Below are 19,585 nucleotides of genomic sequence, written 5' to 3'. Positions count from 1 at the left end.
AGGAGATAAGGCTCACCCAGCAAACAGCTGCAGTGGGGCAGCCATCTGCTTCCACTGCCTGGTCCTCACCCTGGTGAGACAGACAGAGCTGCACACTTACTGTGCTTTCCACTTCCTGTGTGACCCTGGGCAGTCGCCACCCCTCTCTGCTTCAGTGTCCCTTTCTGGAAAAGAGGGAAAGCAGCAGCATCTGCCTCGGGGGGGCTGCTGGGAGGATGGAATGAGACAGAGTGTGGTTCTGAGCACACGGTTGCTTTTAAGACCTTCAGCCAGCCTGGTTCTCCCCTCCTGCCCTTCACCCCCCACCCGCACCCCCCAGGGACGTCCCAGAGGCCCCGGAGGAGGAGTTGGAGTCCGAGGGCCCCCCTAGTGAGCAGGATCTGAAGGACGCCTACCGCCAGCTCGTCCAAGGTGTGCAGGAGTGGCAGGACGGCTGCGTATACCAGGGGCAGTTCGGGCTGGACGTGAAGTTGGGATATGGAGAATTCTCGTGGCCTACGGGTGAGGTAACTGGCTTCTGCTGCTTCCTCCCCTCCTCCCCCCGGGCTCAGGCAGCAGGGCCAGCCTCTCTCCTACTCAGAGGGTTGTCTTGTGAATTCGGAGATCCATCAACAGGAGGGTTGCCAGGCTAATGTCTGTCCTACCTGAGTCGTTCCTGGAAACTGCCCCAAGATGTCCTGTGACCAGGACAGGTGGCGGGCAGGGACCTGAGCCCATGCTGAGCTTGTCAATGCATGCAGGTCACCAGGACCTTAGTGATTCAAGCACTGACTCTTGATCAGCATTTGTTTCTTTAGTCTTCGACTAGTTTTCATTTACCCCAAATTGTGCTGCCCAGTGGTTCGGCTGCCCTCGCGGTGCTGGGAGGTTTGGGCCCATCGACCTGTCCTCCTGACAGGTCGCCTGGGTTCTCCCTGGGAAGGAAGGCCACAGCAGGGGGGCATTGAAGTGAAGCGCCAGCTTCGTGACTGCCTGGCATGGACCTCTGGGTCCACCGAGCAATGCTTGTGAGGCCATGGCAGCTTGTGAACCCCAGAGGCCGGAAGGAAGGGGGCTGGCGCTCCGAGCAATGACCTCGACCACGTGAAGTGTGTTTGACCCACAGGACCACGCATGTCCATGCTGCTGGTCAGATGAGGCCTCCGTCTGTGCAGAGGCCCATGGAGGGAAGCGTGGAGACATTTGCCCAGTGCTGGGGGGTGTACGGACCTCTCTTCATGCTGAGGGTTGAATGTCCCTCTTGCTGTCCTACATAGATGATTTGCAACATAGGATTTTTTTAGTTGAATAGGCTCTTATACTCCCCATAACATCGTACAAATTGAATGTTGGAAGAAGATGGGAAATGCCCAGCCTAGTGCCCTGGCACTGCCAGGAGGAGTAACCGACAACCCAAATTAGACCTGGCTGAAACCAAAGAGGGCCTTTGTTGACTCTTGTAACTGAAAGTGCATCACAGGGGCATGTAGCCCCCGGTGTGTCTGGGTCCAGGGGTTCTAAAGACCCACCAGGCCCTCTCTCTCCACATCTCCATGGGCAGGTGGTGAGGGGGGGCAAGACTGACCTTCCATCATCTGGTGAACCCCCGGGGGTGGTATCACACACTCTGGAAGTGAGAAAAGGCCCCAGCAGTACACTTGTCTGGCTTGTGGATGGGTCCCGTGGCCAAACTCAAATCAAGGCTGGGGCCAGGGGTCAGGAGTCCTCTGGCTGGCCAGGCTGGGTCACATGTGCCTGGGGGGTAGGGTCGGCCCACTGAAAAACCTGTGGGGAGTCATCTCAATTGTCAGAGGAAAGAGAAGGGACACTGAAGCAGGCCACAGCCGCGTCCCCTCCATGCAGAGTGGTCTGCGAGCACGGACGGCTGCCTTCGTGCTGACCCCGCCTGCTTCTGGGTAGGAGGCAGCAGTCTGACAGGCAGGACAGTTGGCCCTGGCGATTGGACATCACATTCTTGTTTCCTGCTGGGGCCCCAGTGGAGGGGCCCCAATAGGCCCACCCGTAACACAGACAGAGGCCCATCCATGGCCTCAATGTCAAAGTCACACCCATGTTCCCAGCCAGGGCCCCCGCCCCATCCCCACCAGGGCTAAGCTGGTGACCCGAGGCTGCTGCCTATGAACCTGCGCGGGAGCCAGGCAGGGTGAGGGCTGAGCCTCGGCTGGAGCTGAGTAGAGACACATCCTGCCCAAACCCAAGGTTGGCAGCAACCTGGCCATGGCCCTTCTTTGCTGACAGGATGTCTGGGCATTTCCGACACCTCCCCCAACACCCCCACTGGTGCCAGGGCAGGGAGAGTGTGGCCACCGGGGGCTGGCCGCCTGGCACCTGCTCTGCGTGATTTGGGTGATCAGCTCTGTCACACTGGCCACCCAAACTTGAAGGGGACCCTGTGGCCAAGCACCCCATGAGGCTACCATCCCAGTAGTCCCCATTCATTGCTGGCCAGGCGGTGGCTCAGCCAGAGCCTGTCCTGTAAGGCTCTGAGTCGTGAGGGGTAGCTGCTCAGACACGCCCGTCACCCAGCTCTCTGTCCACAGTCCTACCAAGGGCAGTTTTACCGGGACCACTGTCACGGCTTTGGCACCTACACGTGGCCAGACGGCTCCAGTTTCACTGGCATGTTTTACCTCAGCTCCCGAGAAGGCTATGGCACCATGTACACGAAGACAGGTCTCTTCCAGGTGAGGGGGCAAGGCCTTGTGTGTGTGCAGGTGCGGGGGTGGGGCTGCCATGTGTGCAGGCCACTGGACAAACGCTATTTAGGTTCTGGGGAAGTTTGTTTCTAATTTTTAATGATTATGATGATACCAATAGTATGGCACATGGAAGTGAAAATGACAACAAAACGAGAAGAAATTGAAAGTCTCTTGAGTAGGGGACGCGATATTAGCAAGTTGTATGTATCTTAGACTGAACAGTAAATGCACCTAAATATTTACTTATTATACATGAGCTGGCTCAATCTATGTATACTGTTTTGCAACTTGCCTTTTTTTTTCTGGAGAACATTCCTGGTTTTGCAAATACAGACCCCTTTTTCCTTCTTTCACTACAGCTTACAGTGACATTCACCCGCTTTAGTATACAGTTCTGAAGGTTTGGAGCACAGAGCTGTGTAACTACGGCCACACTCAAGACTCAGAGCAGCTCCACTCCCTAAACAGGACCCTGTGTCCCTGGGTACCAGGTCTCCTCTCTACCCCCAGCCCTCGTCCCATGCCTTTTTGCCTGTAACGTGGCCTTTGCACAAGGCCATGTCCATGAAATCACACGATACGTAGCCTTTGAGTTAGTGTCTTTCACTTTGCAAAATGCGTCTGAGATTCATGTGTGTAGTTGTGTGTATGGAGAGCTTTCCCCTTCTTTGTGCTGAGTAGTCCATTGAAGGGCCGCCACAGCTTAGCCACCCCCGGCTGGCACACGTGTGGGTGCGCTCCAGTTTACATGCACACACACACATACAGGTGGGTTTCTGTGTGTACGTGTGTGTGTGTAAACATCCCACTTCCAGGTTCCCTGCTCGAGCTCCACCCCCACCCTGCAGCCCTTAACCACCTCTAACCTGGTTTTCATCACTGTAGTTTCCCCCTTTCCTATAACTTCACATGAACGGAATCCTACAGTGCATAGTATCTGATCTTTGCTTTCTTTGGCTCAGGGCGTGATTCTTGAGATTCATGCATCTTGCTGTAGTTCATTTCTTTATGTTATGGAGCAGTACTCCATCACATGGACAGAAGACGTTTTTTATTGATTCACGAATAGCTGCACATTTGAGTTCTTGCAAGTGTCTGGTCATTGTGAATAAAGCTGCTAAGAGCTTTCGATTACCAGTCTTCATGTGGACGTAAGTCTTAATTTGCACTTGGACAAATAGTGTGAGTAGGGACTAGTCATATGTTAAGTGTGTAGTAAGTACGAGAAACTGCCTGGTGCTTTTTAAAGGCACCATCCATTTCAAACATCACTCTGTGAAATTTCCAGTTTCTGCACGTCTTCACTCATCTTGGTGTTGTCAGCTTTCACAATTTTGGCCATTCTTATGGTGCGTTGTTTTGCTTCCATGTTTTAGGATTCTATTGTTAGAATTTAGCTTTAGTTTTTTTGTAATTATGTTAAAAAACTGATATTTTCCCAAACAAAGCCCCCCTGCCACCACCCCCCCCCCGGAGTCAGCATCCATCCTTTTCTCTTGGCTCTGATTCCTCCCTCATCATTGCTGATGTTTTGTAGTCTTAGCTTCGCATTTACAGGTGTTGAATAAATATGCACACACACCACCCTCCCATACAGCACACTCCCCTGGGTTTCCTGCCTCTCGTGGGAAGGATGGTGATGTGGGGACGGCCCCCAGGCAGGGCGGGGTCGTGGCCTTGCTCATGAATCCTGCTGTGTTCTGCCGGTGATCTTGGGATGCTTTTCTGGGAGAGAAAGTGTTTGCTCAAAAAGTAAACAGCTATCAAAAACACAAAATGTAAAGGTTGCATCCCGTGGACACACCCTCCTTGTTTAATCATTGGCTCATTAGCGTTTTTGCTGCTGTGATGCGCGCTGTGTGACCACACTTGTGATTAGAGCTTGGATGACAGGTTACTTCCTCACGATAGGTTTCTAGACCCGGAGCCCTTGGCTCAGGGATACAGGCACCTTGGGCTCTGCACAGATCTGCAGCTGCTGCTTCCCCACTGCCTGCCTCCCCTACCCTGCACCCCCTTTTCTTGCTCTGCCCCTAGTCTTTCTTCCAGGCCCATCAATCTTGTGGCTTAACACCTGCCCAATGACACTCTCCTTATGCCATTCCCCTCACCTCTCTACACACCCCACCCTCCCTCCCACCCCACTGGGCCACTTTCACAGACTCTGGTGGCACTTCGTGTCCCATTGCCATTCTGCAGATTCTTGCCCGTACCCCAACCTCTTTGCACAATGAAGTCACCCTCAGTGCGTTTTGCTTATTCATTCCATCTTCTGCCACATGTTCTAGACTGGGAGCTTCTTGTGGGCAGGGCCACGCAGAGCGAAGCCTTACATCCTATCCATCCTATCCATGGTGCCAAATCCCAGGACTGCAGCCAGAGGTACCCGGACGGGTGTGTGGAACAGATGGAGAACTGAGTAGGAGCTGCCTTTCCTGTTCACAGATGAGGGCACAGCTCAGGGAGTGATGTGTATGTCCCACTGTTTCAGGCCCAGGTGACTTCCTCTGCCTTCCTATGACCTCCAGGCGTCCTTCATTGCCATCTCAGGAAAGATTACTTCCCTGGGAATCTGGGCCTTTCTCTGTGCTTCCTGGGCAGAACTCTGGTCCTGCGATGGTTCCCTTGTCGAGGGGGCCGCATTGCACCTCCTTGTTTCTGTTCTGGCCCTCCTGGCTCTTCCCTCTCCACACCTGGTGGAAGCATCCAGAAAGGCCCAGGAAGTGCTGCACTCTGCTGGGCTCCCAGGCAGCAAGGGTGTTCTTCCTCCTCCCTCACACCTGCTGGGGCCTGTGTCATCTGGTGCCTGGTGCCTCTACCCCACACGCTGCTGGAGTACCAGCCCCTCATGGCATCACAACGCACTTCCACCCTGAGAGCCCCGGTCATGTCCCCACCTGCCCGCCAGCCTTTAGCGCCACCTCTATCCCCAGAGCCTTCCCTAGCGACACGTTTGCTTTTGGTCCCTGTGCCTGGGGCATACTAAGACCAGTGAGTACCAGTTGATCAAATGCATGCATTTCTTACAAATACGTTTTCTTCTTTGGATTTTAAGAATCGGGAGACGAAGTAGGCCGCCCCGCTGAGTTCTCTCTGCTGTCCGCCCGGTTCTGTTTCGCAGGGGCTGTACGAAGCGGACCAGCGCTTCGGGCCGGGTGTGGAGACCCACCCTGACGGCAGCCAGGATGTGGGGCTGTGGTTCCGGGAGAACCTGGTGAAGCTGTGCACGGGGATTCCCAGCGGCTTCTCCCTACACAGGTACCCCGAGTTTGAGGCCTTCCTCACGCACTGTCCCGCCAGACTCAGCCTCACGGATGAGGAGACCATGCAGTGGGACCTGCATGAGGAGCAGGACCCCTTTTTCTACGACTATAAGCGGTTTCTGCTGAACGACGACCTAACTCTGCCTCCGGAAACACACATCTACTCGACCGACCACAGCCACATGCCCCTGACCCGCTCTTTGCGCGAAGACCTGGACGCCTGGATCTTCCTCCACGAGGTCCCTCCGCTTGTAGAGGACGGGGAGCCCTGGTTTATCAGAAACGAGACCCCTTTAATGATCAAGATGCACAAGCAAGTTTACAAGTTCAGGTAATCAGTGCGGCGGTTCATCCTCATGCGAGGTCTGGGGACCCACTTCCCCTCCTGGCAGCCCTGGCGCCTGGCTGAGTGGCTTTCAGGGTGTGTGTCAGGTTAGCGGAAATGCACTGCGCTGTCTGCCTTCTGACAGAGTGATTCCACGGGATGGCGAAGGCTATGGGGGAGCCGTGCTGGGGCTTGTGGGCTGCGTGCTGAGTGCGGGAGGGCTGTGCGGGGCCAGCCCGGCAGGGGCATGGGGATCCCGCATCCCTCTGGCCTGCTGGGGAGGGCGGGGGCGGGGGTGGTGAGCAGTGGTCAGGAACTTGCTTGGTGGGAGTGGAGCCAGGGCGGGCGCTAGCGGAGTAGGGCCTGGAAGGGGGCGTGGAGTAGTACAAACTCCTGAGCTCACGGGGCTGACTTCATGTCCTGGTCCTGGGACCTTGTGCGTGTTTCTAACGTGTAGGTCAGAGCTAGTGCCCTGATCTCTGCAGAGTCATGTCTGTGACTAGATGGTCAAGTCCCTGCACAAGGTCCACCCGAGTTAGTCCCATGATGCCTTAACACCCATCTGGCCAGAGAGCCAAGGGTGGGAGAGCAGGGCGGCAGTGGGCTGGGTGTGGCCGGGCCCTGGCTTCTCCAAAGATGGCTGGGAAAGGCCGGAGCCGCTCTGTCGCTCTCCACAGATGCCCCCACACCCACAGCCCTGGGCAAGTTAGCATCCACCGGAGAAAAACTGACTTTTTAAGTTAAAATTTTCGAGAATATTTTAATCCTTCTTAAACTTTGTCTTCAGATATCACTAAACTGTTTTAGAGCATGTTTTGTGAGCATGAGTGTCTACTTAGGCATCCATCATCCACCCATCCACCCATCCATCCACCCATCCACCCATCCTCCCATCCACCCATCCACCCATCCACCCATCCACCCATCCACCCATCCACCCATCCATCCATCCATCTACCCATCCATCCATCCATCCATCCATCCATCCATCCATCCATCCATCCATCTATCCATCCATCCACCCATCCATCCATCCATCCATCCACCCATCCACCCATCCACCCATCCATCCATCCATCTACCCATCCATCCATCCATCCATCTATCCATCCATCCACCCATCCATCCATCCATCCACCCATCCACCCATCCACCTACCCAACCATCATCCACCTACCCATCCATCCATCCATCCATCCATCCATCCATCCATCCATCCATCCATCCCGTAAACTGAGCTGAGCTTGTACTTGTTGGTGACTGGTGGGTACAGAAGTTCCCATAAACCACAGGTTCTTGACCATGACGGATGTTATGTGCACAGGAGGCTTCGCTGTATGTGGTGAATGAGCCATGGGACTTGCATGTTCTCTGCTCAAGCAGGAAACTGAATGAGCAGAGGTGGAATGTGGGTGCTCAGTGCCGAGTACAGGGCCCATGTGTGTGCCTGGCCTTCCCCCCAGGGCTGCTGGGAGAGCCCCTTTCCCAGCACACGCGGAGGGACCGGATGAATCAGGAATGCACAGGGTCTCCTCACAGTCATCCGCTCAGGGCAGACGGGTGGCCTGAGCATCTTCACCTGCAGGCTGTGTGACCCCCGCTACGCCACGTCCACGCTGACCATGCTGGCCAGCGGGGCAGCCCCCAGGGCTCAGGGTGAGGGGAGGGAAGAGGGCTGGGGACATTTGGGGGGGACAAGGACCTAGGAGAGGAAGAGTGGGAGGGAGGCCGCACTGGTGGTCAGTTTTGGGACCAGAGCTGCCCTCACCCCACGGAAGCTCCTGTGTTGCCAGGAACAAGAAGGTGCACACCAGCTGGAACATGGGGGCCATCCTGGAGGGGGACCGGAGTGGCTTCGCGCGCCCCGGGCCCAAGGAGCAGCTTTCCAGGCAGATGATCCTAAAGGCCGAGGAAGGGGACTGCGACTGGATTTACGGGGTGCTGAGGGACGGCCTTGCCAGCCCCGACGTGGCTGATGTGCAGGGCTACACTGTGCTCGCTGCGGCCGCTGTGAGCACCCCTCCCCCTCCCCCGTGTCTGTGTTGGCTGCAGGGTCGTCCTGCAGGGACACTGACCCCTTAGGGCCCTGAGTGATGGCACCTCGGGTGGGTGGGGACCCTTCTCCCCCCTGTGAACCCGCTGTCTTCCCAGCCCCTAAGTGAGACGTACAGGGTCAAGTGGAAAGAGGGGTTGGGGACACGTCAGTCTTCTCATGCCTCAGTCACGTGTCACATTGTCCCTTTGCCAAGCCTGAGTGAGAGCTTGTGTCACTCCCAGTTCAGGCCTGGCATGGGGCCTTCCTGGGGGAGGCTGTGTCCCAAGTGAGTGTCAGGTGCCCTTCTTGCCCCTCGCTGAGGGCGCCTTCTCCCTCCAGGTTCACAGCCACTCTGGCATCATCAGCCTGCTGCTGGACAGCGGGGCCGATGTGAACAAGTGTACGGACGAGGGCCTCACGCCACTCAGCATGTGCTTCCTCCTCTACTACCCGACCAGGTCCTTCCAGCCCAACGTGGCCGAGAGGACGGTGCCCAAGTCCCAGGTCAGCTTGTCAGCCCCACGGGAGGCCCAGCGTCCGTTGTCCACCCGGCCCCCCGGCCCCCACCGTCCATCCCTCTGTCTCACGTCCCAGCTGCCCACCAGCCTCCCCTCCTTGCACAGACCAGGTTCAGATGGGGTGGAATGACAATAAGGCTGGTGGTGGTGGTGGTGGTGGGGCAGCCGGAAGTAGGGGCGGAGCCTGCACACTCACGAAGGTTTTCTGAGCTCATTGCCAGGCAGCCTAGGGACGTGTGTCCTTACGAGCCATGTGCACAGCAGCTCAGGGCTGGAGACCCCTCCTGGAGGAAAGGGGACCTCAGGAGAGGAGACGCCGTGGGAGGGGGCTGGGAGGCCCGCCTCTGCCTGTTGTGAGCTATGCTGCCCGGAAGGTCCCTGGGAAAACGCTGCTTTGCACCCTGCTTCCGGGTGTTGTGGGGATATGCAGCGTGTGTCACATGATGGCGTTTGGGCCAACGAGCGTGTGCGACGTGATGTACTGTAGGGCGGGGGTGTGCCGTGGGTGTACGTGCCGGTGAGCCATGGGTGTGCACGCGGGTGTGCGTGGGTGTGCCGTGGGCGGCCCCAGGCCAGGACGTGCCATCCAGGGTGTGAGTGTCTCCGTGGTGTTCGCACAACCAAGTGGCCTAACGACACATTTCTCAGGCTGTGTCCCCATCATCAAGTGGCACGTGACTGCACTCAGAAGTGGCCTGGTGGGTCACGTGATAGTCCTGTGTTTCATCAGTTGAGGAACCTCTAAACTGTTCTCTGCTCGGCCGTGGCACCATCTTACACCCGCCCCCTTTCCAGTCCAGGCTTGAGGACAAGTCACAGCGCAGGGCCCAGCTCTCTGTAGTGCAGGGGACACGTGGGGTCCACATGCCCTGCGTGTGGGCAGAGGAGCTGCACCCATAAGGGGAGGCTCCCCAACCCTCAGGAGCAGACCCTGGACCCTGACCCCGATTGTCAGCCATGCAAGGCCGGCCGGGCCGGGACTGATTCCACCCGGAAGCCTTTGGAGGGGCTGAGGGCTTCATCTGATGGGGCCCGGGGTCCTCCTGTGTGTTGCTGGATGGCGAGTTCAACCGGAAAAAGGCCCCCTTGGCCAGACAAGTCTCTGTTCATCGCTCACGCCCTCCCAATGTCCGGAATCTCTTTCTTGAGGAAAGGCATTTACTCACCATCCGACCTGTGCCCCTGGCAGGCAGAGTTTCTTGGGTTACCAGACACTCCATCTGTCCCCTCTTCTCAAGTTCAAGTCCTGGGTGGCTGAAGGAGGCCATGAGCCTGACCTCGTAGTGAGAGGTGCCGGTGGGGAGAAGGCCCGAGCCGTTGTCCTGGGGGTCCTGGGTGCAGGTGTTGCCTGCAGTGCATGCGCCTCCGTGTTTCCTTTTCGGTAGAGTTCTCAAGGGCACCACACTCAGGCTGTTTCCAGACGCTCTGCTATGAGCAGTCGGATTGACAAGAACGTGGCAGAAAATTGAAGGGAGAGGGTTTGGAAACTAGGGCTGTGATATCTGCTTTGCTTTTATAGCAGCATTAATTTGTGTCTAATTGGTATGTATACTCCATTTTTCTTCGTCAGAAGTTGTTCACATATAAGAATGACTGACTTTCAAGGTGAAAGGTGACCCTGTGAACAGAGGTAGCGGTCATTCTGGTCCTTCAGTGGGAGCTCCTGGGATTGGACAGCCTCTCCAGCCCGGGGCCGTGAGCGTGGGCTCAGGGGTCTGCATGGAGCCAGCAGGGGAAGGAGCAGGGTGGGCGGGCAGGCAAGAAGCACCCCATCCTGGGGGGCGGGGGCTGATGGTTCTCAGGGACCCTGCACCCAAGGGAGTCCTCGTTCACTTGGAGGAAATTCATTCTTGCTGAAGGAATCAGGAGTCCACAAAGTCTTTTAATTCTCATCTTAAATTTCTTAAATTAAAGTCTTTTAATTCTCATCTTAAAATTCTTAAATTTCCCTGGGCCCCACCCCAGACCCACAAAACCTTAACTATTTACTGTCTGACCCTTTACCAAAATAACAATCACAAAAAGTAATTTGGCCCCACCCCCGGCATTTCTGCCTCGTGGGTCTGGGGTGGGGCCCAGGGACTGGCGGTGCTGACACTGGTCCAGGGCCCCCCCTTGGAGAAGGGAGGCTGTGGGACCGAGAGGGAGGGCAAGGCCCCCTCAGAGCCACAATGGAGCCCCGCGAATGACTTAAACCTTCCAAGGAGCCACACAGAAAAGGTGAAAGGTGGCACTAGCTTTAGTAATGCACTTGGTTCAATCTGGTGTATCCTGAGTCTCTGACTTGGGGGTGTAGCCAGGATGACGACCCCCACGGAGACGTTTTAGCATCTGTCTGGTGTTCTCACACTTCCGTGCACCCAGTGCCGGGCAGGTTTCATTCTGGGCGCTTGTCCGTGTGTGGCTGGTGGCCGCTGTGTGGCCCAGGTTTGTGTGCGATGCTCCGAGGCATCTGCACCCCCTCTGAGGGTTCCCCCGAAGGCGCTGGGCAGAGCCCAGGTGCTGAAGGCCACTCCCTGCCGTGAGTTCAGCTCCGTCTACAGGAGGTGTGCAATGGGGTTGTCATGCTACTTCCTTCTGATGGTACTTTGTTTGGGTGCTTTCCAAAGGAAGCTCTGAAACTCTCAGCAGCTCGAAAGGATTCCTCTTTATTCTGCAAATTGGACTCACTTCACCATGAGGCCTTGGTCCCCGCCCGAGGCGACCAGGAGGCCGTCGACCCGAGGGGCCGCTCCCAGAGACGGGAGTCCATGTCGCCGAAGGGCAGCATCAGCAACGTGGACGTCGGGTTGGGGAACCTGGACAGGAGCACGCTGGGCAGCCACGAGACGAACTTCGAGTCCAACCTGTGTGTGTACAACCTGTCCCTCGAGCTCTCCCGGGACGTCCTGGAGAAGAGCGCCTGGGCCCACAGCATGCTCCAGGTCCGCTCCTTTGGCGACACCAGCTCTGACAAGGGGACCATGAGGCAGATGGCGCTGTCCATGACGGAGTAGGTGCTGGTGGGTGGGCAGTGGCGGGTGGCGGCGGGCAGGTGGGCGTGGCATGCTCAGAGGGAGGGCATGCTTCAGAGGCTGCAGGGAAGCCCTGGTGGCCCTTCTGCACCTTATCTCCGTGGGGTCTCAGGGTGGCCCTCGGATGGCTCAGTGCTAGGGGCCTGGCTACAGCATGAGATGGGCAGGGGAGAGTCTAGGAACTGTGCCCCAGTCTGGCCCACAGGCGATGGGTGCCACACAGGGTCTCACACAGATGCCACACACTCGCCCCCCCCCACATACACCCACACGTACAGTTCACCGTCACCCGCCACATACCCCTGCCCTCACAGTCTAGACCAGCAGTTCTCAGAGTGGCCCATGTACCCCTGGGTGTCTCCGGCCCATTCAGGGAATCTGCAAGGTTGAAACGGTTCTCACCATGATCCCGACTGTTGTGTGACAGCTGGGTGACATTTGCACCACATTCCTTCACATGCCCACGTGCACAAGACAATGTGTTACACTTGGAAATGCATTTACGGAGCAGTAGAAGTGAGTTGTTTATTAAATCCTGGCCGGGCAGCCCACGCCTCTAATTGTGTGTGTCAAGGGAAGGACGCTGAAGCACTGTCCCTCCAACCGCAGGAGAGACTTTGCGGAGGGAGGCAGTGCTCGGTGGCGGGGGCTGCACAGTCACCGTCTTTCTCCACGGGCCACTGTGGGACAGAGCAGCGGCTGGCACATGGGTCACTCCCTCTTCTGAACAGTCAGCCTTTCGCTTTACAGAGGACAGTTTACCGTGTGTGTTACAGGGATGACATCCCCGCTCCCAAGGGAAAATCAGGTTTGCAGCATTTTCATGCAGCACCCACTGTCCACGACACCGGGAGGCTTGGGACAACCTCCGTGAGGCAGTTCCGTCCACACGACCAAGTCCCAATGTCACAGGCTTCCTCAGGCTAGGACCCCTCGCAGGGCAGGGTTCCAGTGCAGCTAAGCACACATTTTCCAGAAAAATGTTTTATGTAACGTGCACTGGGTTTGCCACTGTTACTTTGTAAAGGTATTAGTATTTGAAAAATGTCTCAGTTTTAATTTGTAACGCAGCAGACATAGAAGGATAGAACCCACGTAAATCAACACTCTGGGATCCTCAAAGAATTTTAAGAGTGGAAAGGGGTCCTGAGAGCCGGAAGTTTGACAACTGCTGCTCTAGATGGACCTGGCTCTCCAGGGACTTCTTCCCCCTCCACCCCCCCAGCCCCGGTTCTGTGCTGGTGTTGGGGTCAGCGTGACCGGCCACCCCGGCCGTCTACCCGCGCCCTCAGCCATTCTCATCGCCTGCTCCGCTTCTCACCACAGGCACCCTCCTCCCTGACCTTCTCCCTCCCAGGGGGCTGCTATCCCAGCCCACTCACCTGGCACTCACACGGCCCCCAGGTCTCGGCACAGCACCCCCTGGGGCCAGCTCTGTGTGCCTCGTAAGACGTGCATGTCTGTGTGTGTGCCACTATGTGTATGTGTGTGTGTATGTGATATGAGTGACTGTGTGTGACAGTGTGTGCCTGTGTGTCAGTGTATGTGTGCTGTGTGTACAGTACGTGTGTGTGCATGTCTGCTGTACATGGTGTGTGTGTACACATCTGTATGTGTTGTGTGTTGTGCAGTGCATGTGTGCACATCTGTACTGGTGTGTGTTATGCAGTGTGTGTGCACATCTGTACTGGTACATGTTATGCAGTGTATGTGTGCACATCTGTACTGGTATGTGTTATGCAGTAGATGTGTGCACATCTGTACTGGTATGTGTTGTGCAGTGCGTGTGCACATCTGCTGTGCATGGTACAACCTTGTGCCCTTCACATTCTAGGTCTTCGCCTCACAGCCACCCCAGGAGGGAAGGCTGGTCCTTACCCCACACCCCAGCTCACAGGTGACCTCCATGAGGCTAAGTGACCCCCAGGGCTGAAGCCAGGCAGGGCACAGCTGGACTTGTGCTTGGCCAGCCGGCCCACTTAGGGTGGTTTGGTGATGGATGGGTTGTCCTGGCCCCCGGGTAGGGGCCTGAGGTCTTGAGATGGCAGGACCCTTGGGCTCAGGGTTTAATGAGCAGCCTGTCCCGCCCGGGGGTGCTGTCCAGGCAGCGCCTCTGACCATGTCATGCTGATCCTTCCAGACACAGAAACAGATGGCTGACCATCAACCTCCTGCTGCAGCGAGGCGCTGACCCCAACCTGTGCCGCGTGCCCCTACAGGTCCTGTTCTTAGCTGTGAAGGCCGGGGACGTGGACGGGGTAAAGCTGCTGCTGGAGAAAGGCGCCAGGACTGACATCCAGTTTCCACGCAAGGTGGGCCCCTGGGGAAGCCCCCCCCCCCCGCTCCCCAGGTAGTGTCCGCGGTGTGGGGAGCGAGGTGGGAGGCACAGGCTGCAGCCGGCAGTTCATAATGTGAGGTCAGAGCATTTGGTTTTGAAGTTCCCCGCACCTTCTGTTCTGCTTCCCTGGTTATGGGACCCTGCTCCTCACAGTCTTTCAGGCTCTTTGCTGTACTCAGAGGTGTTGATGGTGCAAAGGTTTGGTTTGGCTCCAGCCCACCGTCAGCGGCAGGAAGGTCTCACCTTCCTGGCCCCTTAGCCAGGCCATTTATTTCCTTCTCTTCTGGGTATAAGGTCAACTAGTGCGGGAAAGTAGGAGTTTTGTAAGATCCAGGACAACTCAGAATAACTTGTGAAGCTTTCTGATTAAACTCTGTCTTTGAAACTGACTGAGGTTATAGCCGTTAAACTCGGCACAGACATCACTCACTCATCCATCATCCATCCATCATCCATCCATCATCCATCATCCATCATCCATCCATCATCCATCCATCATCCATCCATCATCCATCCATCCATCCATCCATCCATCCATCATCCATCATCCATCCATCATCCATCATCCATCATCCATCCATCATCCATCCATCATCCATCCATCATCCATCCATCATCCATCATCATCCATCCATCATCCATCCATCATCATCCATCCATCATCCATCCATCATCCATCCATCCATCCATCCATCCATCATCCATCATCATCCATCATCCATCCATCATCCATCATCCATCCATCATCCATCATCCATCATCCATCCATCATCCATCCATCATCCATCCATCCATCCATCCATCCATCCATCCATCATCCATCCATCATCCATCATCCATCCATCCATCCATCCATCATCCATCATCATCCATCATCCATCCATCATCCATCATCCATCCATCATCCATCATCCATCATCCATCCATCCATCCATCCATCATCCATCATCCATCCATCCATCATCCATCATCCATCATCCATCATCCATCCATCCATCATCCATCATCCATCATCCATCATCCATCATCCATCATCCATCATCCATCATCCATCATCCATCCATCATCCATCCATCCATCCATCATCCATCATCATCCATCATCCATCCATCCATCCATCATCCATCATCATCCATCATCCATCATCATCCATCCATCATCCATCATCCATCATCCATCCATCATCCATCCATCATCCATCATCCATCATCCATCATCCATCCATCATCCATCCATCATCCATCATCCATCATCCATCCATCATCCATCCATCATCTATCCATCATCCATCCACATCCACCATCCATCCATCATCCATCCATCATCCATCCACATCCACCATCCATCCATCATCCATCCATCACCCATCCATCATCTATCCATCATCCATCATCCATCCATCATCCATCCATCCATCATCCATCCATCCATCCATCCATCCATCCATCCCCAATCAAGAATCTGTTATTTACACTCATCTTTCAAGTGGAAGTCCTGCTTTATTAAGATGTTTGAGCAGCATTGCCCAGGTGCCAGGAGACTGCCCACTCCTCCCTATGCACAGTGGAATAATGCCAGTGGTTTCTGAGCATCTTCCCAGCCTTTCTCCAAGGGCCCCTTCTGTTCCCAGGGTCTCTGTACAGTGTCATCCTGTTTTAGGGTTGCTGAGTCCTCCACCTTGGCCTGAGGTACACTGTGTGCTCTGGAAGAGGGTCTCTCTCCGAGTTGGCTGTGCTCCCTCCAGGACCAGGTCCCCTGACCATCGCTGTGTCGCTAGCACTGACTCAGCATTGTCCAGAGACAGTCCTCCATGACTGTCTCAGCTGATGGCCAGAAGGCTGCCATGGGTGGAGAAAGACAGGCTGGGGTGGGGACTGGTGTTGGGAGCTGTGTGGCCATCTGTGTGGTGGCATCTGAACAAGGGCCTGGCAGGGAGGACAGGGGCCTTTCTTAGAGGAAGGTAGGCACAGTCGGTCTCAGATGAAGCTGGTTCGCCAGGGCCTGCACTCCTGTCAATGGTAGGTGGAAGCATCTTATGAATTGGAATGGACATGTCCATGGTCTATGGTGGGCGGGCCTCACTGTCCTGCTGGCAGATGGCACCAGCAAGAATGCAGTGCTGTGGGCATCTCGGGCAAGCATGGGGCATCCACCCTGGACAGGCCCTCACCGCCCTCGCACGGTGGGGGGCCACTCCCCCGGAACTGTGCCCTCACGGACCCCTATGTTTCCTCTGCAGCTGGGGGCCCTGACCCCCCTCCACATTGCAGCCGCCCTTCCCGGGGAGGAGGGCATCAGGATAACAGAGCTGCTGCTCCATGCCATCACGGATGTGGATGCCAGGGCCGCCGACCAGGACGACGTGTACAGACTGGTCAAGGTGCGTCATCTGCCGCCCGGCAGGCAGGGTGCGGGGGGCTTGGGATCTCTGTACACAGTGTCGTCTGTCTAGTTCGAAATTTCACTTCCTTTCATTTGTCCCGAACGAGGTCGATTCGTTCTGCCCGTCAGAGCAGTGTGGGTCTGCGGCATGTGCGTACTTACCACATGAGAGCACAAGGCGGGCCAGGAACCACTGTGGCCACGGGGTGCTGGGCGGCTCAGGACACGGAGGAGCCTGCTCCGGAGCCCTCGGACCGCAGTGCGGCCGTGCCGGAGTGCGACATCTGCCTGGGCTCGCGGCCGGCCTGTTGGCAGGTGGCAGTTCTCTGGGCACTTGGGGAGAGGCTTGGCCATCAGGAATGACCCCTCTGTGTGCACACAGCTAGACCTGTTGCCTTCAAGCCTGAAGCTCAACAATGAAGCAGGCCCACCCAGAATCTACTACAGCGGGCACACATCGGTCCCGGACGAGGGGGGCAGGACGGCTCTGCATGTGGCCTGTGAGCGGGAGGACGACCCCAGGGTGAGCGGGGCCTTCCCAGGGCAGGCAGGAGCTGTGTGCATGTGTGTGTGCCCTGGGTGTGCCCACGTAGGTGCGTGTACCTGACTGTGCACGTGTGTGCATGTGTGTACATGTCTGTGTGTGAGCTTGTACTTACAGGGCAGAATGTGTATATACATGTGTGCATGTGCCTGTGTGTGTCTGCTTGGCTGATGTATGTGCACGTGTGTGTGTGTGTGTGTGTGTGTATGTGTGTGTGTTGGGGGCAGGGCCATGAGTCAGGAGCCCTGGTGGGGGCTGGGCTGTCTAAGGGGCACACCTTGGGGTGTTGGCCCCCCCCAGGCCAGCTGCCTGAGTGGGTTTCAGATGGATGGGATGGGTCCTGTCCACAACGGAAGAGAATTCCTAGGTTAAAACACTATACTAACCATCAGAAGCCACTGCATGTGACTGGCGTGTCCAAGTGTCATTTCAGAGCATGGTTAGGGACACGTGTCCACACGCATGCCTGCATACATGTGGGTTGCAGTGAGACATCACTTTTTCCGTGTGGGACCTGGTCAACTGTTTGGTCGTGGCTGGCCTGGGCCGTGACTGTCCTGAGCTCCTCAGTCACCCTCTGACTTGGGCCCAGCAGGGACCCATCCCTGCAGCCCTGCAGCACTGCCACCCATCGGCCTTGGGGATTAACTCCCAGTGAGAGGAAGCTGAGTGGCTGGGCTGCGCACAGGGCAAACTGGGGAGCCAGCCCTCGGCTTTGCCATGTAGTGGTCAGTGCACCCAGGCCAGTAAGCCACAAAGCACATGGGAAGCTGAGCCTCAGTTTACCCTCCCATAAAATGACAGTCACAGCCGGCCTCACTGCACAGGGTGATGGCACACATGGCACCCTGACACAACAGTGTGAGACCTGTGTCAGGGTGGTGCCTGGGCCGTGCTGGGAGGGAGGGGTACCCACAGTCCTTCCTGCTTCAGAGCATCCTGCCTGTCAAAGCCTCCTGGGGCCTGGGCCACGGCCCTGCCCACAACCTTCTGAGGGGACATCGAGGCCCAGAAAGCCAGGCTGGCCAAGGCCCCAGGCCAGTAAGTACGAGGCCTGGACTCTGAACACACTGCTTTCCACATCACACAACTGTGTCCTTTGTATTGACTTCAGACTTGGAAAAGTTATGGGGAAGCAACGTTTGAAGGCACTAGGGGTGACATCGTCACTAGGTCAAGGACAGACGGCCAGCCTCCAGTCCCAGTGCTGAGGCGGGGGCTGCAGCAGTCCAGCCATCACATCTGCCTTCCAGCAGGGGCAGGAAGAGGGGAAGCTTTTCCAGGAACCACCCAGCAGACTTCAGCTGGCACAGCTTTGACCTGGGCAGTGAGGCTGGGCAGGGGCGTGGGCTCACAGAGCGGTTGGGCCAGCCCATGGGGCGCACACCCGTAGACGGGGGCAGAGCCAACAGAGAGCTCAGTGCAGGAGCCAGGCGGTCAGAGTCCTGGTGGGGGGAGAAGCCACAAGGATGGTTCCCTGTGAGCACTTCTGGGAGAAGAGGGTGAGGAGGAGGGGAACGGCAGGCCAGGGAGAAGGGCAGGGAGGCGCCCACCACTCTCCAGCTGTGCTGCCTTTCACATGCTGTGTCCTGCGGGACCCCTGACCATGGACCACCCCTACTCTGCACCTGGCCCCACTGCCCTGGGCATATGCTCCTGACTAGTACCCTCCCTTTGAAAACAGCTCTAAATAACTTACATGTCACTTGTCCTTCCTAGTTTCCATCAGAAGTGACGAATGTTTAGAGAACATCTTCTCAGTTTGAGGACCCCCCACCCCCGATCCAGAATTCAGAACTCAGAATTCAGAACTCTTGGCACCAGGAAGGGTGCTGGGATGGGGACAATGGCACTTACGTGACCAAACTGATGTTACGGCATCTGAGTTAATGGTCTGGGCTGGGTGCTCACAGGAGCCACCGCTGTCTGACCTGTTGTCCCCACGCAGTGTGCCAGAGATGTTGTCCGGCTGCTCCTGTCACACCGAGCAAACACCAGCCTGCTGTGGAGTGGCCACTCCCCTCTCTCCCTGTCCATCGCCAGTGGAAACGACCTGGTGAGCGTGTCCCACACCCCTGACCAGGCACCTGCGGGCTTCTCCAGTGCCCCTCCCTGCCAAGCTTTGGGGCCTGCTGTTAGTGGGGGTGGCATGAGGACAGCATGATATAAAGGGCGTGGATCCCCTCTGCGGTGGACGGAGCTCCTCAGAGAGAGAAGGGTGGAGAGAGAAGAAGGTGAGCAATGAGGTGAGGGTTCAGCCGGGTTGATGCTCCCTCGGGGGGGCATAGACCACAACCCCGCCTGCCCTAGGCATCAACTCCTCAGTGCTCTGGGAAAGCTACACTGGCCGGTTCCCACCTCCTGCTGCTGCCAAGGAATGTGTTTATTCCTCATCCATCCATCCATCATCCATCCATCATCCATCCATCATCCTTCATCCATCCTTTATCCATCCATACATACATCC

At 56.5% G+C, this 19,585-nt stretch overlaps 1 protein-coding gene across 11 annotated transcripts in view; it reads left to right on the top strand.

The window, feature by feature from the left end:
• The window catches only part of ANKMY1 (ankyrin repeat and MYND domain containing 1), a 52,831-nt gene that overhangs the window by 12,393 nt on the left and 20,853 nt on the right, over positions 1-19,585 (top strand). For 5 of the 11 annotated variants that reach the window (XM_074316084.1, XM_074316080.1, XM_074316088.1 and 2 more), the window contains exons 3-12: positions 320-506; positions 2,541-2,684; positions 5,821-6,293; positions 8,081-8,297; positions 8,662-8,826; positions 11,450-11,832; positions 13,995-14,166; positions 16,432-16,572; positions 16,957-17,097; positions 19,067-19,174. In XM_074316084.1, coding sequence (XP_074172185.1) covers positions 320-506; positions 2,541-2,684; positions 5,821-6,293; positions 8,081-8,297; positions 8,662-8,826; positions 11,450-11,832; positions 13,995-14,166; positions 16,432-16,572; positions 16,957-17,097; positions 19,067-19,174 — 2,131 coding nt within the window. Of the gene's footprint in view, positions 1-319; positions 507-2,540; positions 2,685-5,820; positions 6,294-8,080; positions 8,298-8,661; positions 8,827-11,449; positions 11,833-13,994; positions 14,167-16,431; positions 16,573-16,956; positions 17,098-19,066; positions 19,175-19,585 lie in introns of those variants that run through there. The other 6 variants (XM_074316102.1, XM_074316114.1, XM_074316095.1 and 3 more) reach the window with 6 other exon arrangements.

The sequence above is a fragment of the Rhinolophus sinicus genome, linkage group LG01 (genome assembly GCF_036562045.2).
Source record: "Rhinolophus sinicus isolate RSC01 linkage group LG01, ASM3656204v1, whole genome shotgun sequence".
NCBI classification, from domain to species: domain Eukaryota; kingdom Metazoa; phylum Chordata; class Mammalia; order Chiroptera; family Rhinolophidae; genus Rhinolophus; species Rhinolophus sinicus.
Note: the sequence above shows the minus strand (reverse complement) of the source record. Positions and strands in the feature narration are given on the sequence as shown.